This window comes from Marmota flaviventris, chromosome 18 (genome assembly GCF_047511675.1).
Source record: "Marmota flaviventris isolate mMarFla1 chromosome 18, mMarFla1.hap1, whole genome shotgun sequence".
Classification (NCBI taxonomy): Eukaryota; Metazoa; Chordata; class Mammalia; order Rodentia; family Sciuridae; genus Marmota; species Marmota flaviventris.
The window spans coordinates 14,908,128-14,935,643 of NC_092515.1; the positions used below are offsets into that span (position 1 = coordinate 14,908,128).

At 52.5% G+C, this 27,516-nt stretch overlaps 1 protein-coding gene across 1 annotated transcript in view; it reads right to left on the reverse strand.

The window, feature by feature from the left end:
• Ryr1 (ryanodine receptor 1) overlaps positions 1 to 27,516 on the reverse strand; it is a 106,412-nt gene that overhangs the window by 36,711 nt on the left and 42,185 nt on the right. Inside the window, exons 47-79 of the mRNA XM_027941225.3 lie at positions 25,272 to 25,492; positions 25,099 to 25,189; positions 24,022 to 24,162; positions 23,464 to 23,627; positions 23,298 to 23,376; positions 22,965 to 23,054; positions 22,371 to 22,511; positions 21,975 to 22,049; positions 21,804 to 21,879; positions 21,363 to 21,486; positions 20,999 to 21,114; positions 19,209 to 19,276; positions 19,005 to 19,126; positions 18,530 to 18,579; positions 18,269 to 18,329; positions 17,938 to 18,176; positions 14,163 to 14,244; positions 13,427 to 13,557; positions 11,838 to 12,170; positions 10,703 to 10,943; positions 8,576 to 8,663; positions 8,382 to 8,474; positions 6,548 to 6,718; positions 5,012 to 5,071; positions 4,618 to 4,755; positions 4,097 to 4,209; positions 3,822 to 3,918; positions 3,489 to 3,595; positions 2,191 to 2,242; positions 2,000 to 2,068; positions 624 to 723; positions 225 to 304; positions 56 to 132 (exon numbers count right to left, since the gene is read on the reverse strand). Coding sequence (XP_027797026.2) covers positions 56 to 132; positions 225 to 304; positions 624 to 723; positions 2,000 to 2,068; positions 2,191 to 2,242; positions 3,489 to 3,595; positions 3,822 to 3,918; positions 4,097 to 4,209; positions 4,618 to 4,755; positions 5,012 to 5,071; positions 6,548 to 6,718; positions 8,382 to 8,474; positions 8,576 to 8,663; positions 10,703 to 10,943; positions 11,838 to 12,170; positions 13,427 to 13,557; positions 14,163 to 14,244; positions 17,938 to 18,176; positions 18,269 to 18,329; positions 18,530 to 18,579; positions 19,005 to 19,126; positions 19,209 to 19,276; positions 20,999 to 21,114; positions 21,363 to 21,486; positions 21,804 to 21,879; positions 21,975 to 22,049; positions 22,371 to 22,511; positions 22,965 to 23,054; positions 23,298 to 23,376; positions 23,464 to 23,627; positions 24,022 to 24,162; positions 25,099 to 25,189; positions 25,272 to 25,492 — 3,890 coding nt within the window. The remainder of the gene's footprint in view (positions 1 to 55; positions 133 to 224; positions 305 to 623; positions 724 to 1,999; positions 2,069 to 2,190; positions 2,243 to 3,488; positions 3,596 to 3,821; positions 3,919 to 4,096; positions 4,210 to 4,617; positions 4,756 to 5,011; positions 5,072 to 6,547; positions 6,719 to 8,381; positions 8,475 to 8,575; positions 8,664 to 10,702; positions 10,944 to 11,837; positions 12,171 to 13,426; positions 13,558 to 14,162; positions 14,245 to 17,937; positions 18,177 to 18,268; positions 18,330 to 18,529; positions 18,580 to 19,004; positions 19,127 to 19,208; positions 19,277 to 20,998; positions 21,115 to 21,362; positions 21,487 to 21,803; positions 21,880 to 21,974; positions 22,050 to 22,370; positions 22,512 to 22,964; positions 23,055 to 23,297; positions 23,377 to 23,463; positions 23,628 to 24,021; positions 24,163 to 25,098; positions 25,190 to 25,271; positions 25,493 to 27,516) is intronic.

The window sequence follows — 27,516 nt, forward strand, 5'->3', positions numbered from 1 at the left end:
GCTGGGTACTGGGGATTTTACCCAGGGACACTTAACCACTGAGCCGCATCCCTACCTGCATGTTTGCATCAGCGCTTGGATACTCTGGAAGAAGCCAACGTCCTTCTTGTCCTTCAGATAATCCAGCATTTTCTGCAGAGGGAGCAGCAGGGGAGGGGGTCTGGGGGTCACATGGGACACTCCCACCTCTTAGCCCTCCTCCCAAGTTCCTGCACCTTGGTTACCTGCTGCACGTCAGCATTGCCTCCGTTGAGGATGGAGATGCCCAGCTTCAGGGTGGAGGACACCATGGCCCCTGTCTCTCCTGGAGGGAGTGGAGGAGAGGCAAAAGATGGTCCACCCCGCTTGGGGACACCACCCACCAGAAGGCAGCGTCCCAGGGATGGGAGAGCAGCGGGTGGAGCTGTGTGCCAAGCAAGGTAGGGGCCATGGCGACTGAAGGATGGGCGGGAAATCACAAGGCAAGTGTGCAAGGGGAACTTGGAAAGGCTAGGTGTGAGTGCAAATCCTAGGCGCGCCATAATGGCCATGTGTGTGTGCTGGGTCCACAGGGAACAGGGCGCTGGAGAGAGCGAGGACAGGTGGGTGTGCACAGAGCCCCTGCACTTGCTGCAGGTGGGCACCTTTGCAGGCGCTGATCATCTGGAGCACCATCTCTGCGGCCCCGCGACTGTGCAGGCGCGACTGCTGGTACAGCAGCCTCTGCTTTTCCATCTCCTTCTCCTATGGACAGCAGACAGTGGGCCAGGGAGCCTGAGCTCCCGGCCCAGCCCTTCCCCCTCAGCCTCAGCCCCGCCCACCCTAGCACAGGGCTGGGCCTAGGGCAGGGTCTACAGGCATCAAGGCTGGACATGGAGCAGCCTTCGCCTGGGCCCAGGGACTGCCAGAGAGTCATTAGACAGAGTCCAGGGCATCTGTGGACTTGGGTGAAGACAGGAGTCCCGTGTTCATGTTCACTACCCTCTAAGGGAAACTCAGCATCTCTTTCCATTACAGATGACGCCACTAATCATAGCAGTGTTTGCAGAACCTGTGGTTTTGTCTCCAAGAAGACTCATGTTTCTGCGTCACATTCTTGTTGCTACAGACATCTTGAAATGTCACTTACATTCATCAGTACTTCGCAAGAACAGTAGGTACTGGACCCACTGCTAGATCTTGTCATTGGACGGATGAATAAAGAAGTGCACGTATTACAAAATCACAACCTTGATTTCCAAATATCTTCATGACTGTTTCGTATCTGTTTCCTCTGATATGTGTTTACTTTATACTTTATTTATTTTTTTTGTACTGAGGATTGAACTCAAGCGCTTAACCACTGAGCCACCTCCCCAGCCCTTTTTGTATTTTATTCAGAGACAGGGTCTCAGGGAGTTGCTTAGCACCTCACTAAATTGCTGACGCTGGCTTTGAACTTGCGTCCTCCTGCCTCAGCCTCCAGAGCTGCTGGGATTACGGGCATGTGCCACTGCCCCTGGCCGTTTCACACATTTAAAAACATGATTCTGAGAATCACTTTGCCAGATGCCAGAGGGGACCCTGATATAAGAAAAGTTAAGAGACTGGAGAAAATGTTAACGGGTTGGCCGGCTGCATGTCTACTCTTCTCTCTGTCTGGCCTTGCATATGCTGTCCCTCTGCCTGGAAGGTCGGTCTCCTATTCTTCCGTAGCACATTCCCTTTGTCCTTCTGCTTGGACCCCTCCTCCTCTGAGAAGCCCTCCCTGATGCCCTCCCGCAGGCTGGGTCGAGCACTTGCCTGGGCTGCTGTACACCTTTGAGCCGCCCCCCGTACCCCTCCACTGCCCCCACACCTCTGTCCCATGGGAAATACCCTGCGCTGTTACTCTTGGTTGATGTGTCTGTCTCCCCAGCAGGTTGGCTTGGTCACCACCGTGTCCCTAAGAACTGCTCTATGGTCACATGCTGAATGAATGGGAGACGTCTACAGCCAGGGTCCCCCAACCTTCCCTCTAGGACCTCCTGGTCCCACCTACCTCAAAGGAAACCTCAGCCTCCTCTTCCTCAGCCTCACCACTCTCCCCTCCCTCCTCCAGGTGGCAGCTCTGGGAAGGGGACATCAGTGAAGGGGTGGTGAGAGGAGAACCCCATCCACTCCCCATTGTGAGTGAACAGGTACTGCAGCTGGGGAGCAGGGCGCCTGCCCTGGCTGGTGAGAGGGCCTCACCTTTGCCATGATATCCGCGTACGCCATGTACAGGTAATCCTCGTCCAGTTTGCTGAGGAAGTGAGCAAGGAGACAGACAGTCAGGGCCAGTGGAGGGGACTTCTATTCTTTTTTTTTTTTTTCCCCTCTTTTTTGGTCCTGGGGATTGAACTCAGGAGCACTTGACCACTGAGCCAATCCCCAGCCCTTTTTAATATTTTATTTAGAGACAGGGCCTCACTGAGTTGCTTAGGGCCTCGCTAAGTTGCTGAGGCTGGCTTTGAACTTGCGATCCTCCTGCCTCAGTCTCCTTGACTTCCCAGTGGCCCTTTCAACTAGCAGTGGCCTGAGGTCAGAATGCTGGCCAATGAGATACGTGGAGAAGTCAGAGAGAGCTTCCGTTGCTGGATAAAAAGACCTGAAGTCTTGCTTAAAGGAAAAAAGCCTTTACCTTTATTTCTGCCTGGCATGTGGTTGGGATGCATGGAGCTGGAGCATCTATTTTGTGACCATAAGACACAAGCTAAGAATGGCAGAGCAAGAAGTAAGGAAGACCCTGGGTCCTTGTTAGTATCAGTGTGCCATTTTCCAGCTCCTGACTGTCCTGCTGCTTCTGACCTTGTATTGTATGAGAAAAATAAATCCCTGTGCCTCCATTTCCCCATCCACAAAAAGAAGTTAGAATATCTACCTCAGAGTTTGAAGATTAAGTGAGCATGCACACACACACACACACACACACACACACGGCAAGTGCTTAGCAGGATGCCTGGCACATAATAAGCACTTCATAAATGTCGCCTCCGGTTACTGTTATTATCATCATTATCAATAGCCCCCTTGCTACCATTTATTCCTGAGACTCATTAGCTCATATGAATGAAAGCTTCAAGTGAATTAGAAAAAGCCACCACTTCCTGTGGATCCCTGTGAGAATTAATTGTTTAATATAATTGGAAAATTGTCATTTTTTTTTCAAAACATCCTGATTTAGTTCAAACACGACATTTTTCTTCTAGGAAAGTCTATTAAACCCACATCGTCTGGGATGTGAACTGTCAGATGAGAAAATTTTGGGACATGTCCAGCTTGCACAGTGGTACAGGGTGGCCTTGCCTAGCAAAGTGACATAAAAGGTCAGACTCCAGGTTTCTTTCATAGGACACGGCATGTGGCTATGATGCCTGGAAGTGCAGCAGCCATCTTGTGACCATAGGGCGTAATCTTGCGGTCACTCCATTTTGGCAGGCCCAGTGAGAAAGGAGCTCGGGCCACACTCCCAGGTAGAGGCCATTTCTGAAGCTGGGAAGGGTCCTCACCTCTTTTCAGTCAGGGCAGTGCGACTGAAGTGCAGGACCAGCTGGTGCAGGGGATCTGGCTTCTTCTCCTCCACTTCCTCCTCCTCCTCCTCTTGCTCCCCAGCTCTCTGGGGGAGGGAGAGGGCTTGGTTTTGGTTTTGGCGGAGGGGGTTCTGGAGTCCCCTCCAGTCTCCCCCATAGCCCTGCTGCTCTGGAGCTTCCCCCCCAACTTCTCTTCAGTCCTACACCCTGTTTCTACCCAAGCCAGGAGCTCCCATTTTTATCCCCCTCGGTGGGGAGGGTTCCCCTGGACTTATCCAACCCTGTTCCCACAGCCCCCAGGCCCCAGCTCACTGAAAGGTCATCTATCATGCGGTCCTCAAAGCTGTGGTCCTCAGTCAGGATCCAGGCGGCCTTGTAGCTCTCCAGGAACATGTTACATGCCCGGTGCCTGCAGGGCAAACGTCTGTGCTCACCGAGACCTGCCTTCCTCCAGCCTCAGCCCCTGAACGGCCATGCACCTGCCACCCCCACCATGCCCAAGACTCCGCGGGGTTGGCACTCTGCCCGCCAGACCCCTCAGCCCCTGTGCTGCCCTGGCGCGTTCCCCGCCCGCCGGGGGTCCTTACGTGGGCAGGTTGTACAGGGGCGTCATGCGGAAGCAGGCCACGACGGCCCTCCGACGCTGCTTGGATAACAGCTTGTGCCACACGGCCTTCTTGGACTTGTAGGGGTGCTCAATCTGCGGAGAGGGGCAGTTTGTCATGTCCCCGGACCGAGCCCCTGGCCAGGTTCCCTCCCCCAGCCCTAGGTGAAACTGTCCTCGTGCAGGTGGCATGCACCGCCGAGGGACCATCTTGGTTTCACCCGGAGTTAAGGTTCTAGCTCTGCCTCTGGGCCTAAACTTTCATCCTTGGGGTGACGTCTCCTGGAGGCCCTCCGTCTGGCTTCCGGATGCGGGATGCAGCCCCCCCTCCCCCCTGTAGATCCAAGTTTCCATTCTAAGCCCCGCCTCCCACTCCAGGCTCCCGGGTCTCCGCCCACAGCCACAGACTGCCGCAGGCCCCGCCCACAGACTGAAGGCCAGCCCTAGGCCCCGCCCACAGACTGCCGTCTGGCCACTCAGCAATCGTCCTCGCGCCCCACCCACCTGGTCCAGGTGGTAGAGCACCGCAGACACCTCCTGCACTCTGCGCACGATTTTCTCGGGGTCGTCGGCTTCCTCCTCGCGGCCCGGGAGGCCCCGGTACAGGGCCATCTGCCAGCGCAGAGACGGGGAGCCTTCGACCTGCGGGGAGCAAGGATGTCCGGCGTGAGGGCAGCTCCGAAGCCCGCTCACTCCTTGCTCAGCCCAGCTTCTCTGAGGGCGCTCCCCGCAGGGTCAGCCTCCCGGCTGCCCTGCCTCCTCTCCAGAAGGCCAACCTTCCATTGGGTGAGAGCCTGTTAAGGTCCTGCGGTACCTGGTACACAGTAGGCGCTCAAACTTTGGCTGTTATTGCAGTTGTCTTCTGACCGAACCTTTTGGTGGCCGATGAGAGGCTTACCTTTCCCTGAAGGTTGAGGTTGTTTTGCAGGAACTCTCGGACCTCCTCATCTGTGTCTTTCTGGGAAGACAAGGACCGCTGGGTCACTTGGAGGCCAGCGCTCCTACCCTCCCTCTTCTAGGCCCGCTGCCCCGGGGCCCGGCGAGAGGTTTCTGTGGGGAGGACCCTGGGAGAAACTGAGAGGACCCCCAGGAGGGCAGTGGGCAGTGGTGTGTCCTAGAAGGACAAGGGGGTCACAGGGGCACCTTGAAGGGACAGTCAGGATGAGAAGGGCCTCACGGAAAGTCTGAGAGGAGGGAAAGGGTGACAAGAGAATATCATCAAAGGTCAAATCAGGCCAAAGAGAGGCTGGGGGCGGGAAGAGGAGGGCTGAGGTGGGATGGGCAGTTTTTGAAGATCAGAAAAGGTGAGGAGGGCTTTGCAGGGAATTGGCAAGGTCAGTAGAGGTCATAGGGGACGAAGCAGGTCACTTAAGTCACTGGTTAAACAGGGTCCAAAGGAGGGTTCAGCAGGGTAGGGGTTACTTGTGGTCCCAAGAGGGGGTTCCTGAGGACCAGTGTGAGCAATCACAGGGCCCTAGAGGACTCTGCAGTCATGGCAGGACTCACTGGGTCCTAGAAGAAGCTCAAAGTCCTGAGGGAAGGGGATTTGGGAGGCCCAGGAAAGAGGTCCTTGTGATACAAGGGGCCAAGTCAGTGGTTTTCAGGCCGCAGGGTGGGAACCAGTAAATTGCCAGAGGCTTAGCAGAATTCTGGAGAAGGTAATAGGAATCCTAGGAGGTGTCCTTAGGGTTCCTGAAGCTGAGAAGAACCTGAGGGGGACTGTCCTTGCTGTCCCATACAAGGGGTGAGTGAGGCCTCCCTGGGGTCCTGGAAGGCTTAAGAGGACCTGGGGGCTGGGTCTCTTGATACCTAGGAGACTGGAGTCTGCAGAGGTTTGCAGTGGTCCTGGGGAAGAGGGGCTAAGTAGGATCACAGGAGTTCACTGGGCCCCTGAGAGTCCTTGGGGGCTCAGTTTGGGTTTCAACAGAGTCTAAGTGGAGGGGTCAGCAGGGGCCTGAAGGCAAGAGGAAGTGCGCTGGAGGGCATGGTGGGAACCCACAGGTCCACTCCTGAGAGGTACAGGAGAGGGCAGGGGGCATGAGAAGTTCAATGGGTCCCAAAGCATTGGGGGTGGGGGTCCTTGGTAGTCTTGGTAGAGGGCTCAGAGTAGTCTCAGAGAGGCTTATGGCGTCTCAGGGGATGTCCAGGGTCTCAGCAGACTTGGCAAGTTCTGGTAGGGTTCTTCAGAGCTCACTAGAGTCCCGAGGGTCTTTAGAGCTTCCTAATTAGAGTCCTTAAGTATGTGGAGCCTTGGCAATATCTCGAGTGGGGTCCTCAGCACCCTGGGGGAGAGCTTGGGGCATCCCAGAGGGCTCAGTGAGTATTCTGCGTCCTGGAGGAGGGCTTAGTGGGGTCCTGAGGGGGTTCCATAGGGCCCTGGGAGTTCACTAGGGTCCCCTGGTCCCATGGGTGCCGGGGGCTGCTAGATAAGCACCAGAGCATAGCGGGCTTTGGCTAGCACCATGAGGTCCTGGTCAGTGGGAGCACACATGTTCAGGCCGATGGGCAGCATCTTCTTGAGTGTGGCCACGATCAGCGACGTCTGCACAGAGTACCGGTCCCCACGGCGCTTCTTCTTGGTGCGTTCCTGATCGGAACCACCCGACTGTGGGGACACAGGGCTCAGTCCCAGCCCAGGCCCCTGCTCCAGCCCCAACTGTATACATTGTCCACATTCCATCCCCCACCCTTGATGCCAGGCGCCCCTCCCCAACTTCAAAGCACACCTCATTTCTACCCCGACCTTGCTGATCTTGCACCTCCGACTTCTAGCCATGAGCACAGACTCTCTCAGACCCAAGCCCCCATTCCACATTCCCAACTTCAATCCCAGCCCTTCCAGATTGTCCCAGATCCTGGGCTTTCCCCAACTTCTGGTGTCCCTCCCCAAGAATCCTCTAAGATGTCCCAGTACAACCCTCTCTCCCAGCCACATGCCCAGCCCCACACTTCAGATTCCAAGATGGAGTTCCCGAGAATGAAATAAAGAAGCAGACCACCCAGAGTCCCAAGAGAAGAGAAAAGTTGAAAGAAAAAGAGACACAGAGAGACTGGGACAAACAAGGAGATGAGGGACAGAAGACGCAAGAGAGATCCCGAGGGATCTGGAAGCAGAAACACGGGGCACAGAGTCCCACAGCCGTGTTCTGGAGCCTTGGATGCAGACCCTGGCCAGGGCCACTCCCGTCATGCCAGTGAGAAGCTCCGGGGACAAGCTGCGGCCAGAGCCACATCCACACCGGCTGGCAACACCGAGCATGACCCAAGTGCCAGGCACTGCTGAATGGCACACATGCATTTCGCTGAGGCCTCGCAGAGCCCAGACGCTGGGAGCCACTGGCTGGATGCCACCAGAGGCTTGAGAGATAACACTTGGCCAAAGTCACACAACTACCAACCAACACAGGAGTCTAACCCAAGTCTGTCTGAATCCAGAGCCCAAGCCTTACACCACCGCACAGAGTGCTGCCTCTCCCACCATGCGCCTCTCCAGCCCCGTTCCCCTTGACCTCAGCCCACGATGCTTTGGGGAAAGCTGAAGTTTGGGGGTTTGTTTTGTTTTTGTTTTTTTGGTAACAAAAACAAAAACAAAAATTTTCCAACAAATTTGCCAAAAGCTGAGGATTGGGAAGGGAATGGGGGGTTGGGGAAGAGGAAGAGGAGGATGGGAACTGGGGGCTGAGAGGATAGGAACAGGGGCAGGGGTTCTGGAGAGGTTGGGGTTGGGGTTGGGGTTGGGGGAAGGAGGTCTTAGCCAAGAGCCATGCGGAAGGTTCCAGATGTGGGGCTGACCTGTTCGTCTCCCGCCTGCTTCACCGGGGTGCAGACAGACACAAGAAGGGTTACCCCTGTCCACAGAGGACCCCCGGCCCAACTCCAAAGTGGCAGTCCCTAGCTCCTCTGCCCCACCCTGCCACCCATCCCTTAGCTAGGCATCTCCAGACCCTGGGTGGAGGGGGCTGCTCTTTAATGACCCTGAGGAGGGCATCATCCTGAGAAGGGTGGTGGGGGAAGGAGGAAGGGGGACGGAAAATGGGGAAAGGAGGAGGACGATGATGACCAGGAAGGAGAGGGAGGAGGGAGATGAGGAAGAGGACAGAGAGAATGGGGGAGGGGAGGGGAGATGGGACAAGAGGAGCTGCCCTAAGAACTGCTCTCTGACCAGGACAGGATGGTGAGGAGGGTCAGGCAGGAGCCCTGGGGGCCACCCCCGCCTCCCGCCCCTCCCCCACCACTCCCCCAAATGGTCCCCGCAGCAGGGCCCTCACCTTGGCCATCTTGCTCTTGTTGTCGGCAGTCAGAAAGGACATGTTGTTGATCTCATTCTGGACCACAAAGTTCTGCTCCTCTCGCTTAAAGTTCTGGTGGGGGAGGCAATGCTGGGGGTCAGAGAGGGCATGGGGGGGAAGGGCACCTGCGGACAGCAGCTTCTCTGAGGACAGTGGCATGGCTGGGGACTCACGTGGGATTTGGACCAGTAGATGAAGATCTCGCCCACCATCCTGAACAGCTCCTCTGCATTGGGATTGGGCTCCGTCAGCCAGTGCGCCCTGGGGTCAGGGGAAGCGGCAGGTGAAGTGGGGGCCAGGATCTCCAGGGAAGGGGACCACCCAGAGAGCGCTCGAGGATTTTTCCAGGGGAATCTGGCCATTCAGATGGACTTTTCAAATTTTCAGTGACTATTCCTTTTCTAATTCTTTCTCTTTCTCTAACCTCTTCACTGAAATACAACACACATGTAAATAAGCATCCACCTGGCCAGCTGTCACCACGGAAAACACCGTCCACCACCTAAGACAAAGGACAGGACATTTCTAGTCCCAGAGTATCTTCACACTCCCTCTCTGTCATGTCCCTTTCTTTCTCCTAAAAGGGAGACCTCATCTACCTTCCAGAACACACATTATATTTGTCTATTTTTGAACATCATATAAATAGACTATAAATAGGCTATATGTTGTTTTTTGATTGTTTGTTTGGTACCAGGGATTGAACTCAGGGGTTCTTAACTGATCCACATCTTCAGTCCTTTTTTTGAATTTTATTTAGAGACAGGGTCTCGATGAGTTGCTTAGTGCTTAGCTAAGTTGCTGAGGCTGGCTTTGAACTTGCGATCCTCCTGCCTCAGCCTTCTGAGCTGCTGGGATTACAGGTGGGTGCCTCCACACCTGGCTATCTTCTCTCTCTCTTTTTCTTTCCGGCTTCTTATAATGGAGCTGGTTTGTGAGACCCATCCACTTCCATTGTCATTGTATGAACAGAACACTGTTCATATCCTTTGAATCTTCACTGCCATTCCTAGCACCCTACCATACAGCAGTGCACACTCATGAGCACAAAGAGGATGTTAGTAACAGAGAACATGCTAGATGTGTGATATTGTTAGTGACAGAGAAATCAGAAACAATGTAAATATCCAACCATAGGAGATCAGTTTAAAAAAAATCAAACTATATCTAACTGTAGAGAATGCCACCCAACTCCAAGTGGATGTGTGAAACCATGAATAACCCAAACTCTCTTATATACTGTGTTTATTCCATGACTGTCAATCTGATAAGCAAGATGGCTAGTGAGTTACTAATGGTGGGTAGCATAGACAACATGGATGCACTGGACAAAGGAATGATTCACATCCTGGGCAGGATGGAGTGGGACAGTGATTTCTTCTTGCTACTCAGAACAGTGTGCAATTTAAAACTTAGGAGTTTTTAAATTCTGGAATTTTTCATTTAATATTTTTTGACTGCAGGTAATTAAAAGCACATGTAATGGGGGGGACGACTATATATTCTTTTATGGTGTACTGCTATGTTAAAAAAAAAAAGCTGAATGCAGTGGGTGGTGCAGACCTATAATCCCAGCAATTTAGGAGGTTTAGTTGGATCACAAGCTGGAGGCCAGCTTCTGCAACTTAGACAGGCCATAAGAAATTTAGTGAGACCCTGTCTCAAAATAAAAAATAAAAAAGGGCCCTGGGTTCTATCCCAGTACCAAAAAACAAAAAAGTGTTGGGGAGGATAGAAATGAGTTGCCAAAACCTTTTTCTTTTATTGGAAGGACCCATGCCTATCAAGTCTTCTGGGGGCAGGGTGTGGACGCCAAGCCTTCTCTTTTTCGCCTTAGACATAAAGGGAGAAACAAACTAGAACCAAGCTTATAGACCTGTAGGGAAGTGGAGCTGTTCCTCAGACACAATAGCATGTGTATAACTGAAGGTTTCTAGAAGCTCTCTATTCCTAAGAACAGGCCAGGGTAAGCTGCTGTTTATTTAAGCATATTTTGCTAGTAAAAGTTAAGCAGCAATTGATAACATTTCAAGTTTAATCGATTCCTGGCACTTATGCTGCGCACACACCACTACTACCCATTTCTGCTCCCGTGGCAGACAGGACTAGTCAATCACAAAGCCCTTGATGCCACATTGGAATCTTTTTCAACTTGAAGTTGAACCGTGTTTGCTAATCCTGGGTCAGAGGGTTAATAAGCCTAGGTAGAGGGAGGGGTGAGTGTGGCCCTTGGGTCTGGAGGAGCTTGGAGCAGGTCGGGAAGGGAGGGCCCAGTGGGGTCAGGGAAGCGACCCGCTGACCTGTTATTGTCCACATAGCGGATGAGCAACGGGTAGAGGGCGTAGAGGTCCCGGCAGAGCACCGAGAACTCGTCGCGCACCAGGAGCTCGCCCTCCTGGGCTTCAGCCTTGGCCTCCAGGCGCAGCTGCTCCTCCTCCGCCACCACCTTCCCCGCGCGCTTGCGCAGTCGCCCGACGGTGGGGATGAAGTGGGAGCGCAGGAGTTCGGGCCTGGCGCGGCTCACGATGGGCTGCGCGAACACTGCAGGGGCGAGGGGTCACTCGCACCCGACCTCTGGCCTCCAACACAGCCCCTCACCTCCATCCTCAGCCTGTGACTGCTGATCTACAGATCGTCCCACTGACTATCATTTGACCCAAACCTGAGCCAGGCTTTGAACCCCAGGAATTTCTGATCCCATTCCCCACCTCACCCCTGACCTCTGTCATAGCCCAGAATGCTAATCCTAACCAGGATCCCTGAACTGAACCTGTGACCCAGTCCCTGTCCTGTGACCCCAGCCTGACAGAGTCTCTGACCTCTGAACCCCCCAAACTGAATCCTAACCTGATCTCTTACCCTTAACCAGCAAGACTCCAACCTCTGATCTGGCCCACACCATGTTCTTACTCTGTGATTTCTGACTGGGACCCCTGGCTTCTTACAGAGACCCTGATCTCTGACCCTGACTGCCAATCCACCCCCTGATCCCCAGCTTGACTCCAATCTAAAACCCAATTTCTAACACAGAACTTCTACAGGGAATTTCTGACCCAGGAATCCCAACGATTTAAAGACCGATCTCTGGACCTCTGACCTAGATCCGTAACTGTTCATATCAGGGACCCCAACATCTGATCTAGTCCTCTGATCCTCTGTATAAAGAACTCAGGCTTCTGATTCCGCTCCTAACCTCTGATCTATCCTCCTCCAAAGCTCCAGAAATTCAGAATCCAATGTGGAGGGATCCAGGGACCCAGTCATCCACCCCAGACCCTGTGAACCCTGTGAACCTGTTTCTGACCCCTGGCCTTTGACCCTCTGACTCCTCCCAACTCCTGTAAGGCCACCGGTCCCCAGATCTCCCTCTTAGACTATCTGGTCCAGGGACCCCAGCATGCTGGCCTCCCCCAGAGGCCTCATGCCCCAACCCACCAGCAAGCCGCTTCATCCACGAGGCCTCGTCAATGCCCAGGTTGTTGACGATGATTCTCAGGATATTCCCCAACAGGGAGTTGAGGTGGTCAGAGGTGACAGTTGTACAGGGTGGGGGGGCGCCGGCGGGCAGCGCAGGAGGGGGCGCCTCAGGGCCGCGTTCCCACCAGCGAGGCAGGTAGCTGCACAGCATGGGCAGCGTGACTTCAATGACGTGTGGCATCTCTGTGTAGCGGGCCCCGGACTCAGCCAGCCCCCCGATTTCTGCCATAAGCCGTTCCAGCACCGGGATATCAGGACACATCTCCTCTACACTGTTGGGGAGCCCCAGGACTGGGGTACAGAGAGAGGTCAGGGCGTGCCAACACATCACCCCAGACCTCAGTGTCCCGACCTCCCTAAAACACATCAGCTACCACTGAACTGCCACCCACCTGCACTAGTCTCCCAGTCTCCATTCCTCTGATCCCACCCTCCAACCCACCACCTCTCACACCCTGACCTTGACACTCAGTGGCCCGAAAACTATACTCCCAAGCTGGTCCATTCCCTGAAATTGCACCCAAATTCTAGAAACCTCCACTCCTAATATCTCCCACACTGCACTCCTGCTGTGTAGCAAACTCCAAAACAACTCCCTTCCAGCCCAGGTTAGCCCCACTTTTTTTTTTTTTTTTTTGTGGCGCTAGGGAAGATCAAAACAGGGCCTATGTCTCTGTGTCTGTGGGCAAATGTCTACCACTGAGCTGCATCCCCAGCCCCCTTTTAAAAATCTGAGTCAGAGTCTCACTAAATTGTCTAGGTTGGCCTCACACCCTTGGTCCCCCTGCCTCAGCCTCCTGAGTAGCTGAGGTTACAGGCGTGGACCATCTCACCCATCTGATCCCTCCAACCCTGTGTTCTAAATCCCACCCCCGATTCCGTCCCCTGAAACACATGGTCCATGGCTCACTTTTTTGGCTGTCATGGGCGAGACATGGTGTTAGGATTACAGTAGTAACTCAAGGAACAAGTTTCCTGTCTGGAACTTCTATTCCTGAGACCCATACCTCAGTCCAACCTCTAGACTGAGACCTCAGGAAGTATACAGAACTCAGGCTCCTGCCCCCACCCACCAGCGAGCTGCTTCATCCATGAGGCCTCATCAATGCCCAGGTTGTTGACGATGATTCTCAGGATATTCATGAGAATCTCAGGTGCCTAGGACAGTGCCTCATCCCGCGTGGGTGCTCCATAAATATTTGTTAAATGAGTAAATATTGAATGAATGAACCCATGCTTTCCCTAATGCTCTCACACCCAAGTGCCCCTCACCCAAAGTGAGTTTTGGAAAGTCCCATTGACCTCATATTTTACCACTTCTAAAACAAACCCCATGGCTCCAAATTCCCTCTTTGACCTCCTAATGCTCCTGGGAACAGGCCTGCGGCACAAGCCAGGGCACCCCCCCCCCCCCGTCCTGACCCTGAGGAATGCTTAGCCCCTCACAGCCCAGATTTGGGAGGCATCTATTCCCAAGGGGGCTTTCCCTGAGCACGGTGCTGGGTAGGACGCAACTCCAACCGCTGCTCCAACCCCACGCGACTCACTGGCCCTCTCCCGGGGAGACTTGGTGGTGTAGACAGAGCAGGCGTTGTACTCGTTCAGCTGAGGCTCCAGGAACGCCACGGGCATGGCCGCTGCCAGGCGGGCCAGGCACTCCCCGAGGGCTGGCCGCAGCCTGGAAGAGAGGGCTGTGTGTAGTTCCCATGTGCCTCCTCGGGGTCCTGGGTCCCAAGCCCATCCTGCACAGAAGCACCCCTCCCACAAGCCACCAGCATACTCCAGCAGCGGTGTCCCTTGGAGGGACTTCTGTTCTGGTTGAAACGGTCCCCCCCACTGGCTCTCGGCATGCTGTGGCTCCTGTGTGCTGCTCCAGTTTCCCCAGAGCAAGCTTGATCCCCTGAAGCAACCAGGCACCCTGGCTGGCCAGTGCCTACTCCTGTAGGCCCCAGATCCAGTGGCCTTCTCCTGAGCGCCCTCAAGTGGCCGCCTTGGGGAACTGCAGCTGGCATAGATACTGACTGGTAGATTTTGAACATTTCTCTTTTTTAAAAAAAAGTATATTTTTAGTTGTCAATGGACCTTGATTTTATTTATTTATATGCAGTGCTGAGCATCGAACCCAGTGTCTCAGACACGCTAGGCAAGCGCTCTGCCACTGAGCCACAGCCCCAGCCCCTCTCCCTTTTTGCTTAAACCCCCATTGTCTCCCCGGCTGCCTCCCCTCCCCTCCAGCCCCACAATGCCCACCCCAGCCCCAAATTGTGTCACTTTTTTTCTTACTTTTCCACATAGGGGTTCCTGGTGGTTCCCAGAGAGTAGATACTGCACAGCGTTCGGTAGCAAGAGACCTGGACGTCATCCACTGAGGGAGAGAGCGGGGGTAGGTCTGGCGTGTGCCGCCATACCAGGGAGATCAAGCAGTGGGGAAGAGCAGGGGCCATAGTGCAAGCCTGCTCTTGGGACATGAGCAAGGATCAACTGTTGGCTCATTTGCGTATCGGTAAAGTGGGGATAATTACAGTACCTTCACTAGCACCTTCGCCATGGGTGGCTGTGAGACCAAATTTATTAATTCCTTTTTTTTTTTTTTTTTTTGGTATGGGGGATTGAACTCAGGGGCACTTAACCACTGAGTCACATCCCCAGCCCTTTTAATATTTTATTTAGAGACAGGGTCTTGCTGAGCTGCTTAGGGCCTCCCTAAATTGCTGAGATTGGCTTTGAATTCACCATCCTCCTGCCTCAGCCTCCCAAATTGCCCGGATTACAAGCATGCACCACCGCCAAATCAATTAATTCTTGACAAGTAATTACAACAGGACACTAGTAGACCCTCAGTAAAGGCTAACTGGTTTTTCCTTGGATTTCTGACGAAAGCACCTCCTTCAGAAAAATGCAAATACACATGAAGCCTGGCTACAATTTCGGGTTGTCCACCTACCTCCCAGAAGGCCAACTGAAGACCCTCACTGACTTCACAAATGTCATGAGGCCAAAAGAGGGAGGGGCTGTCCTAGATTTAAAAAGAGGCTACAGAGGCCAGGTGTGGTGGAGCACGCCTGTAATCCCAGTGGCTCAGGAAGCTGAGGCAGGAGGATTGTGAGTTCAGCAACTTAATTAAAAAAAAAAATGGGGCTGGAGGTTGTAGCTCAGTGGCAGAGCGCTTGCTTTGCACATGTGAGGCACTGGGTTGGATCCTCAGCACCACATGAAAATAAAGATATTGTGTCCATATCAAAAAAGAACTTTTTTTAATATTGATTTTTTAGTTGAAGTTGAACACAATTTCTTTATTTTATTTATTTATTTTTATGTGGTGCTAAAGATCGAACCCAGGCCGTGCACATGCTAGGCGAGTGCTCTACCTCTGAGCCACAACCTCAGCCCCAAAAAAGATCTTTTAAAAAAAAGGCTACAGCAATAAAACCAAACTTGACAGGATTCTGACTTTTTTAAAAATGGGAGATACTATTTAATACAATATATTCATATCAATATAAATGGCAAAAATAGCAATATTAATGGAAGGAATACTAGTGGTAGAAAGTGTAATATCACAGAACACAAATTATTTGTTAACTATTGTTTAGAAAAAGTATCAAATGCATGAAAGAATTCACATACATATGATTCAATCTGATATTTGCTCTTGCTTTCTTGCTTTCTCCCTCCATGTATACTGGATGTCGTAAATGCCTCAGGTAAATTATTTGCATTTTAAAAATTTTGAAATCAGATATGCATTTAAAATTAATTACAGCTCGGGGCTGGGGTTGTGACTCAGTGGCAGAGCGTGCTCGCCTAGCAAGTGCGAGGCCCTGGGTTCGATCCTCAGCACCACGTTAAAAAAATAAAAATAAAAATAAAGATGTTGTGTCCACCGAAAACTAAAAAACTATATATATATATATTTAAAAAATTCTCTCTCTCTTTAAAAAAAAGTAAATAAATAAAATAAAGGTATTGTGTCCAACTACAACTAAATAAATAATATATATATTTAAAAATTAGTTACAGCTCACTCTTATAGTTAGGAATGACCTTTTTCTTACAGCACATCAACTTAAAAACATTTGAAATATTGAGCTTTTTTTTTTTTTTCATAGTGTTGTTTTCCGTCTCCTCTTCATTTTCAAGTCCCTTCAATCTCCTAAAATACACAGGAGGTTTTACTTCATAATCCTTTAAATACTACATACTCGCCTTACTCTCAATATTGACTTTTATGAATAATTTTTTAAATCTGACTTAAAAAAAAAAAAAAACAAAGACAAGCCAGATGTGTTGGCTCCCAGCTACTTGGGAGGCTGAGGTAGGAGGAACACTGGGACCCAGGAAACGGAGACCAGCTTAGGCAACACATGGAGGCTCTGTCTCAAACAAACAAAAATAAGTCGCAGACATTGTGTGGGTGACAGGGGTCTTTCACGTGATCAGGTTGGTGATGGTGATGCTGGGGTCACGGTGGAAGGTTCTGGTTCCGGCATGTGCAGCCTCAGCATTCAGACATGAAGTGCGACTTACATTCAGAACTTCAAAAACTTTGTAGATACTTTCACCAGTGCAGTGAAAGGTGACACAGAGGTGAAAACTCTTCTTTTTGACTTTTTTGTATTTTTTTAAAGTTTCAAATAAAAAGCTGGACCTGGGGAAGAACGCCATCCAGGTGCTACCTTTCTTCCATTTTTCAATAGATGTGTGTGTGTGTGTGTGAGAGAGAGAGAGAGAGAGAGAGACAGACAGACAGACAGACAGATAGATACTAGGGATCAAACCCAAGGGTGCTTTACCACTGAGCTACATTCCCAGCCATTTATAAAAATGTTTAAAAATTTTGAGACAGGGTCTCTCTAAATTGCTGAGGCTGGCCTCGAACCTGTGATCCTCCCACATCAGACTGCCGAGTGGCTGGGATTACAGGCACGTGCCACCAACCTGTTTAGCAATGGACTGTAATTTCAAATAAGCAGTGAGCACAGGACCTCACTATCCCTTGGTCCCCAGAGCCCACTGGCCCTATGCTCCATAACTGGACAGCCCTCCCTTAGTGTCCCCGAGGCCCTTCATAACTCCTGTGTCCCAAACCAACTTCAGCATCTCCCCAAACTGGCCACATCTTCCCATCTCCAGCTCTATAGAGGACCCACTGTCCCCAGGTCCCCAATCCCAGGCCTCATTCTGGACACCTCCCTTCCCTAGCCTGTCTTCTCCACCTCGGAGTGTCTCTCCCCTGCCCTTCCTGCCATCCCCCTGGTGCCACCCTGGTCCCAGCCACATCTTAAAAGGCTCTTTTGAATCCCTGCCCACACCATGTCATGTCAAGCCACCTGGCCTTCCTATGTCTCAGTGACACCACACTGCATGTCCCACACAACACAATCTTGGCTGCGTCACTCCCACGTGTGTCCCATGGCCGGACAAACATGCAGATGCTGCTCTCTGGCTCCCAGCCCTGCCCCTACCTTCTTTCTCACAGAGACCCCCCATGTTAAGCTCAACACATGACCTCCAGGAACAAAGGCCTCTTTCCCAGTCTCCTTTGCGGTGACAGGTGGCTATGTGCCATGTTCTGACCGGTCTGATATAAGCAGAAGCCACAGGGCTGCTTCTAGGTTGTTCCTTTAAAAGAACCAAGTGGGGCTGGGGATGCGGCTCAGGAAAAGCTCCTTGGAAGCTGGGCTCCCAGCAGCGGGGCCTTCCTCGACAGCCTCCCCGGGCACAAGCTCCATCTCTACTTCCTCTCCCGCTGCCTAGAGGGGCATGTTGGCGAGCCACCTTGGAACGGCAACATTTCACAGAAGGCAGAGCCGTGAGATGGAAGGGGCCTGGATATCTGACCCTGTGACCCACTTACAAGTCACCATTAGATGAGAAAGGAATGTTGGCTTCTCCAGGTTCCAGTGACTTGGGGTCTTGGTTCAGAGCAGCTAACGCACATCCTAAGGGACTCATTCTGTTACGTAGGATGACCATGAGCTGGGGACTCTGGCCGCCACCTGTGATGGTCCCACCGGCCCGATGGACCCCCGCCCGCCCCTGAAGCCGGGGCTCTTACGGATGACGTCGTCTCCGAACTGGTGCTGGGCGATGTGCTGGAAGAGGGTGGTGAGGACGGGCAGCAGGGCCACCGTGGTGTAGGTGAGGTTCTGGCCCACGCCCTTGACCTGCGTGCGCGCCTGCGACACCTTGCCCAGCCGCAGGTTCTCCACCATCTTCTCGATGTCCTCCGAGGCGCTCTCGAAGAAGGAGCGGAGGCCGGCCTTCACGATCTCGGGGCCTGACTTCATCACCGTCCTAGGGGGAAGAAAGTCTCCATGTGGAGGGTGTGAAGGACAGGGGCTGCGGCTGGCGCAGGATGGCAGTGGGTGCCACCCGTGTCACCCTACCTGGCATCCAGGGAGCGGGCCAGGATGTGAAGACAGTTGACCACAGCGGGGGCGTCCGTCCCTGGGAGGGGAAGGTGGCTGAGGTGAGGGAAGGGCCAGGGGACAGTGGCCCCCTGTCTCAGCCACTGCCCTGTCCCTAGGACTACCCAGTCCACATCCAGGTCCAGGAGAATGACACAAGGAACGTTCCTCAAATGAAGGCCAAACCCGGGAACTCCTTCCTCCAGGGGCTGGCAGGAAGCTCAGGGGAGGGCCACTTACCAAAGAGAGAGACGCGGTGGCGGACAAGGGCCGCGAGTTTGCAGAAGAGGCTGAAGGAAGGGACAGGACAGGGGAACAGAGAGTGAAACCATGGAGACAGGGCGGCGGTGGCACAGAGAAAGGAGAGGGACAGAGAGGACGGGGGAGGGCGGCAGGCAGCCCGAGCAGGAGACTTCAGGAAGGGGATCCAACCAGCAGGCTTGACAATCCCAGGGGGTGACTGGCCTGGGGAGCCACAGCGAGTGTCTGCTTCCTAACAGGGTGACCGGTTTGTCCCAGTTTACCTGACATTTTGGGAGACCCTGCAGTCCCGCAAACAGGGACAGCTTGTCACCCCAGCCCACCCATCACCCTGCAGGAAGAGTGACCAGTGCCTAGTACCCAGGTCAGAGCCCCTAAAGGCCAAGCACAGGAAGTCAGGGGTCCAGGACTATAACCCTATGAGGTCAGGGGTCAGAGGTCGCAGGCAGCCCACCTGGTGATCATTTCCTTCTCCTTATTGGAGGCGTGGCCACCACTGCCCAGCACTTTGGCTGGTGTGGACAAGAAATAGAGGCAGTGGTTGTTGAAGTACTGATTGATCAAGGGGAGCAGGATCTGCAGGTGGGGAAGGAAGATGGGGTGGTGAGGAGGGGGAGGCCCACCAGCTCCTGGCCCCCTTTCCCAGCCCACCTCTTACCTTGGCAAAGAATTTGATCTCCTGTTCATGTGGGGATTTTTCCACTCGTCCACTGCTGACCACGGCCTCTGTCGGGAAGGACAAATGGGGTCACAGAGGGGTCAAGGCTGGGGAATCCAGTGTGATCTGATGGGAGAGACTCTGAGGGCAGGGCTAGGAAATGATGGGAGATAAATTCTTGGTATGAAGTCACTTCTGTTGTCTGTCAGATAAACCTCTCTCCCCTTCTTTTGTCTTATCTCCCCTATCCCTTGATCAAACCCTTCCTGAAACTGAAAATGGGGAGGAGAACAAACCAGAAGGAAGGTGAGGCCATAGACCATTCCTCTCCTCACTCATCACAAGCCTTTCTTATTTCTGAACTTCAATATCTACCACGGAGTCAATTTAGAATTAATGAATGAAACAAATGAGACCAGAAGTTGATATAAATACATTAGAATAATTTTTAAATAAAGTCCATTCAAACAAAAATGGTAATAGGAATAATTAAGCTATTAAAATAATAATACTGGCTCCAATTATTAAACATTTGATATGTCCCTGAAACAATTTACCCTGGGTCACCCAGCCAGTAAGTGACAGAACCATGGCAGTTATGTTGAACAGTATCCCATATCACAGACGAGGAAACTGAGGTTCAGAGAGGACAGGGAATTAGCAAGAGGTGTGCGGCAAGGAGACTCAGCATGTGGGCCTTGGGGAGAGATTTGTGGGACTGAATCCTGATCTGCCTCTCACCATTGGGAATGTTGGGGCTTGGGGGCTGAGGGTCTCTGGAGAAAACTGAAAAAGACTGTGGGGGCCCTCACTGTGACTCTTGATGATGTCCAAGAAACAACCAAGAAGTAGCCCAGCAGCCTCAGCCTTCAAAATAAATCCAGAATCTGTTCAGGTTTTGCCCTCTCTGTTCCCAGTCAAGTCAAAAGGACACTGAACACTTGAGTCAGGTCCCTTCTCTGCTCAGAGCCCTCCTGTGGTTCCATCTCACTCAGGGTAAAAGACAAAGTTCTCACTATGGCCTGCAAAGCACTACGTGATCTGTCTTGTTACCTCTCTAACATCATGTCCTCTCACTCCCCCTCAATCACTCCACTTCAGCCACATGGCATCCCATACTAGGAACCTTCCAGGACTCTGCACTTGCTGCTCCCTTGCCTGGAAGGAACAGATGTCTCCAGATGTCCAAATGGCTCTCCAGGAATCTCCTTTAGGTCTTGACTCAGATGTCACTTTTTTTTCCAGTGCTGCTGGGGATGGAACCCAGGGCCTTTGCACATGCCAGGCAAGCACTCTACCACTGAGCCACATGCAGCCCATGTCACACTCTTATCCAAGTCTTCCTTGAATATTTTATTTAAAATTACAATGGGCTTCAGCTGGGGCTGTAGCTCAGTGGTAGAGCACTTGCCTGGCATTTGTGAGGCACTGGGTTCGATCCTCGGCACCACATAAAAATAAACAAATAGAATAAAGGCATTCTGTCCATCTACAACTACAAAAACAAAAAACTATGGGCTGCACACTCCCAATCCCCTTCACCCTGCTCTATTGATTTATTCTTGCCCAAACACTAACATATTAAATGTTATTAATAGTAATGGTGTAAACACACAGGAACACAGTGGCAGATGGGCTGGATCTTTGCCTTGGTCAATGTATCTCCGACATCCAGAACAGTGTCTGGCCTAGTAGATAATTAGATGAGGGGCGGAAGGAGAGATCCGGGGCTGGCTCCCCAGGCGCGTCTTTGCTAGGGAGGCAGAAAACAGGAAGGGCATTCTTCCTACCCAGGTGGGCGATGAACTCCTGGGAAATGTCCATCCAGCGCAGCAACTGCTGCAGGAAGCCAAACGCAAACCGCTTCTCGATGGAAGATGTGTCCAGCTCCATGTCCTTAAGGCCTCTGGGTGGACAAGCAGAGAGGTCAGCCCAGAAGCAGGGCCTGGGTGCGTTTCTGCTCCAGCAGGTCCTTCCTCTACACTCTCGGGCCTCATCCCAGGTCCTCAGCCTCTCTCAGGGCCCGCCTCCATTTCCAGGCCCCGCCCCCATTTCCAGGCCCCGCCCCTTGGCCTGGCAAGGTATGGCCCCGCCCCGCACTCGGGCCCCGCCCACCCGCCGCCTCCTCCCGGGTGGCCCCGCCCCTGAGCTTGCCTGGTGACCGCGTAGCCATTCATCTGCAGGAACTTCAGCAGCTCCTGGGCCTTCTCCCGATCTCGTGCTTTCTCCTTGGCCGTCAGAGTGTCGTAGGGCACCAGCAGGGGATGGGACCCACCGCCTGGGGAGGCAAAGACCAGAAACTAGGGGCTGGGGGGGACCCAGGCCGCTCCCTGAAGTGGTTCTTGAGCTGAGGTCGCAGGATTCTGGTCCTAAAGACGGAGATCGTAGCGGAAACCCCGCTCTCAGAGGCTCGCCTCACCACAAGCCTGTGGTGGAAACCGCTGTCACCATTTCCAGTCTCCAGGCCAGAAACCCAGGGGCGGAGGCCGTTGCTCAGTCGCACGGGGAAGGCACGGACTGACCAGGCCCTCAGACTCCGGAGCCTCTGACCGGGGCTGCGGAGAGGCGGGCCGTGTGGGGAGCGGGGCCACTCACCCTTGGCCTCCAGCTCTTGCTTCTTCTTCCGCCCCCACGTGTTGTGGTAGTTTTCTGCTAGTTGTTCTGCCATGGCCTGCGGGGGACACAGACAATCCAGGACAGATTCAGAGAATGCCCTTCCCCAGCAGATGCCCTGGGGACCCCCAAATACAGGGTCAGAGGTCTCACCTGCAGCTCTCGGGACAGGGTCACTCCGCTGAGGTCGGGGGGCTGGGGGTTGTAGCCTTCTCGGGGGTCATAGGTCTGAGAGGGCAGGGGGAGACGAGGGCTGGATGAGCAAGCAAGAAGCCCCAACCAGCCCCTGCCTGGGGCTCCAGACACCTCCTCTACACCCCCTCCTTAAGACCCTGTCTCTAAACCACCCCCTCCTCTCCTCTGCCCTGTGAGTCTTTAGACCCATGACTCTCCTGTCCCCGACTTCTTGGACTTCTGTCCCTTCTTCTGGCCTCGCCCCTTCTCCTGATTCCATCCCCCTCCTTAGGGCCCCCTCCCCTCACAATCCCAGCCCCTGTCTGGTCCCACAGGCCCCTTACTGAGACCCTGGCCGCTCCCTCATGGCCTCACCTGGGCAGTTTGAGATATCTTCCGTGTTTTCTTCTTCTCCGTCTTCTCCTCTTCACCCTCCCTCGCCTTCTCTATGGTCCATTCCCAGGCAATCATGGCCTTCAAGGACTCTTTGATGGGCCAGCGGTAAATCTCTTTGTCCTGGAGTGGACAGGAGGAGATAGAGTTGGTGGAGTGGGGCTGGAAGGGGATAGAGGAAGGAGCCCGCAGCCAGACTCCTTGGCCTCCAGAGTGGGAAGTCCCCACCAGGTGGCTATGAAGTGCTCAGTGGCCCAGGCCACCCTGGAACCCAGGTTCTTACCAGTCCGGAGTAGAGCCTCCTAACGCGCATTCTCTCATTTTACACATGAGTCCCAGTGACGGGACTCAGGGTCAAGGAATCAAACTCAGCCTCTGACCCTTTCTAGAAGAGGGACATTAGGAATCTGGGGCCCTCGGGGGAGGCAACCCAACCTGAGGGAGGCAAAGTCCGTGATGGGAACCCTAATGACAGATCTATCTAGATGCAAACCCTTGAGGCTTCCTCATTTCCTCCCTACCCCAGATTTGGAGTTTCATTTTGATCCCCAACACGGGGCCCCAAGGCTTGGTCACCTTCTCTGAAAAAGTCTTGTAGGGCCTCAGCATGGGGTGGGTCTTCAGCTCCTCGTCCACGTTCTCCCCGTAGGACCAGTTGTTCTGGATCTAGAAGTGGAGGCGGAGGACAGGTGAAGGCAGGATGAGGGGTAGCCATGTAGGGCACCCAGCGGGGACCCTGGAGGCACTGAGGGCTCCACAGAAATCTGGGGATCCCTGGGAGAGTGAGGGTCCTTAGGGAAGGCCGGAGGCCTCAGGGAAACCTGGGGCCTCAGGGAAGACCTGGGCCTGGGGAAAAGCTGAGGTCTTGAAGGAGGGACACTTCTGGGACTGGGGGACCCTGGTGCCGACCTTGTCAAAGGCCCACTTCTCATGTGTGTACTCTGCAAACTTGTTAATGAAGGAGTCGAGCTTCTCGGGGATGATCACACTGTGGAGGGGAAGGGATTGGCAGATGTTGGGCATGGAGAGGAAACCTTCCTCTCCCCCAGCCCCTGAGTTCCACCCCAGGTCTCACTTGAGGGTCTCCACAGGCCGGGGATCAAAGTTGCCTTCAGCGTCCACCGTGGCCTTTTTCTCTGCCTTGGATGAGTACGAGGCATCCACGTAGTCAGGAGGCAGGGCCCCCGCGATGGCACACAGACAAGGCATGGCCATGCGGTACAGCTCCTGGTCGTATTTCTGAGGATGCCAGGGGTGGGCGGGTTGGAGGGTGTCACAAGGCTTCATGGAATATCCCAACCTTGGAGTCTCAGAAGTGTCAATCACACCTTCCAATCATCAACCTTCCTCCCTGGACCCCCAAACCCAAATTATGGTCCCTCTCTCTGAAATCAAAACCCCAGACCAAGATGGAACCCCAAATCACCTCCATATTACCCCTTCCAAGCACCTCAATGAAAGGCACATCCCCTCTTCTATAACCCCCAAATTGAATCCTCAACCCATAAATCTTCCTACATCCAAACCTGCAGAGCTGCCTCTCTCCTGGAACCCATCAAATTTGGAGATTTCATTCTGGATTCCCAAGTTTGAGGCCCAACCCTCCCCTTTTGGGTCTCCTGGGTGCCCAGACCTTATGTGCCAGAGAGTCAAAGATGCCCCAGAATAGTTTTCGAGTGAGGTGTAGCTCTTCCTCGGAGGTGACCCCGAAGTTGGCCCAGCCCGTAGGGAGGCAGTAGTACTTCCAACACCGCTCATAGTGGTTGGTGAGGAGCTGAGTGGGAGCAAGAGGGGACACACAGGAAGGGGCATAAAGCAGATGGCAAGCAAATGAAGGCCCCAGGAGGCAGAGGGTGCAGTGCTCGAAAACTATAAAGGAGGTGTAGACAATGCAAATTATATGCTAATAAAGGAGGGCATGGTCTGTTTATTAGGGAATGGTCCTGGATAGTTTATTATGCAAAGTTAGCATTTTAATTTGGAACCAGGATGGGCATTAAACTAGAGCTGGGTTTGTCTGTCTTTTCACATAAACAAGCATGCTTAATAGTCCACGGGTAGGGTGGTGTGCAAATGGGCATATGGATGGAGTGATCTGTGCTTATGCAAACTAGCACGCCAGATAGAAACACAGGCAGCGCTCCATGCAAATATATGGAAATTGAAAAGAGGGCCTCCACTATCCAATATGCAAGCTTGAAGTAGGGGCTAATTTAAGCATATTATGCAAAGTAGTCAAGATATCTGAGTTGGGGGTATCTCCTTATGCAAATTAGCCATGCAAATGAAAAAACAGGAGACACAGTGTGCAAATATTCAGAATAGCTATGGTTCTGTTTATTCAAATAAACGCACTCATTTGAATAGTGGAAGGCTGGTGGTCTGGGCATGCGAATAAAATGCTAATTAGGGGAATTGGTGTGCCCCATGCAAATATATGCTAATTTAGGCGGGGGCTGGCTCATTTGGTTAGGCAAATTAAGCGCTAATTAGGGAATGTTAGCGGCATCAATGACGCAAAGTGAATGTCCTGGGAATCCTAGTATGCTGACAGGGATGCCAATTAGCTTCTGTGGGTCCGCTGCCCTCACGCGCGCAGGGTGGCTGGGGTGGGCAGCGCTGGTACACATGCGCCCCCTAGTCTGGGGCTAGAGTAGGGCGGTGGGTGGGTCATGGCAGCGAGGGTGAGCTGAGGAGGGTTAGCGCTCACCTTGAGCGGCATCTTGGCGAACTCATTCAGGATGGGCACGTCGAACACCAGGCGCCGCAGCAGGTGCTGCAGCATGGACGGGCGGATGTACCTGCGGGGAGAGCACAGGGCGGTGATCGCGCCTCGAGGTCCGCGCGGCCTGTGGCCCCACCCCGCCCCGGGCCGCACCCCACCTGCAGAGCGCCATGAGGCAGTCCTCGATGACATCGCGCTGCGCCTTGGTGAGCGAGCGGCCCCGGGACAGGCGGTAGACGGTGTGCAGCATGGAGTCCACCATGATGGCGCGGTGCTCGGTTCCCGCGAAGAGCGGCGCACACTTCGTGATGAGCGGCAGCACCGCCAGGCACAGGTAGCGGTTCAGCGCCAGGGCCATCTCCGTGGTGCTGAAAGTGGCCTGCGGCACAGGGCGAGGACCTCAGGCCCGCTGCAATCCCTGGGGTGGCCTTGGCACCCATCCTGGACAACTCTGGCCTACGGACCCAGATCATTCCCCAAATCCTGCTCCTCGGCTTCTGTACCCCACGCCCATTGCTACTTTGCTGAGCAAAATTTCGAACACACTCCAAAGTCCAGAAGCTGATAATGAGCCCCATTACTCGGATTTGGCTGTTGTGCAGATATTGACCTTCCGTGTGACTTTATTTCTGCTCTAACCTTGACCGTCTGTCTTTCCTGTAACGTTTTCATGCAAACCCCAGCCATCTGCCATTGTACCCACAGATGCTTAGCTACACATTTCCATTCAGAAAAGCAAGTCTGTCTGACAGTCCAGAAAATACTGCCATATCCCTCGTGACAGAATTAACAATCTCTTGATTTTCCTGATCAACTTTTTCTGGCTGTGGCAAAAACTGCTTTGCATTCAGATGGTACTGTTGAGATCAGGGCCCCTGGAGGGTCCACATGCTGCATTTGGCCGGCAAGTCTCATAGCCATTTTCTTTTCTTTTTCTTTTTTTTTTTTTTTTAGGTTTTTTAAATGTAAATTTGTTTTTATTTATATATGACAGCAGAATGCATTACAATTCTTATTACCCATATAGAGCACAATTTTTCATATCTCTAGTTGTATACATTGTATATTCACACCAATTCGTGTCTTCATATATGTTCTTTTGATAGTAATGATTATCACATTCATTAATAACCCTCTACCCCCTCTTCCCCTCCAACCCCTCTGCCCTATCTAGAGTTCATCTATTCCTCCCATGCTCCTGCTCCCTATCCCACTATGAATCAGCCTCCTTATATCAAAGAAAACATTAGGCATTTGCTTTTTTGGGATTGGCTAACTTCACTTAGCATTATCTTCCCTAACTTTACCTGCAAATGCCATGATTTTATTCTCTTTTATTGCTGAGTAATATTCCATTGTGTATATATGCCACATTTTTTTTATCCATTCATCTATTGAAGGGCATCTAGGTTGGCTCCACAGTTTAGCTATTGTGAACTGAGCTGCTATAAACATTGATGTGGCTGTGTCCCTGTAGTATGCTGTTTTTAAGTCCTTTGGGTATAGACAGAGGAGAGGGACAGCTGGTTCAAATGGGGGTTCCATTCCCAATTTTCCAAGGAATCTCCAAACGGCTTTCCAGATTGGCTGCATCAATTTGCAGTCCCACCAGCAGTATATCAGTGTACCTTTTTCCCCATATCCTCGCCAACACTTATTGTTTTTTGTATACATAATAGCTACCATTCTGACAGGAGTGAGATGAAATCTTAGAGTGGTTTTGATTTGCATCTCTCTAATTGCTAGTGATGATGAACAATTTTAGACATTTTCATCTTTTCTTTTTTAATGTGATTTACTTGCTGGAGAAACCGGGTCATTTGTCCTGTATTTTTTTTTTTTACATTTTGGCTTTGGCTGGTCACTTCCTTGTGGTGTCAGTGAACTTGTTTCTTTGTACCCACACTTCCTATAGTGGTTATAGATTCAAGTCCCAGTGTTCCTTTTTCCCAGCTAATACCAAGCAATTAATTCTCCCCCTTAAGACCTTGCTGGAGTTGACCCCCAGCAGTCATCCCTCCTCTGCCTCCTTCCCCTGCCAGAAACTCGTAAAGAATGGCTGCTACCAGCAGAGGAGGCTGAGGCAGGAGGATTGCAAGTTCAAAGGCAGCCTCAGCAACTTAATGAGATCCTAAGCAGCTCAGTGGGACCCTGTCTCTAAAAAAAATAAATGTATAAATAAAAAGGGCTGGGGGTGTAGCTTGGTGGTTAAGGGCCCCTGGCTCAATCCCTGGTACCAAAAAAAAAAAAAAAAAAAAAAAAAGGAATGGCTAGTACTCTATCTCCGATACCTCACCTCCTGTCCCTCTCAAGCCCCCTGCATAAGGCTGTGGCCCTTCACCTTACTAAAACTGTTTGTCAAGGTCACTGTGATCTCCGTTTTTCTAAGCCAGTGGTCAATTC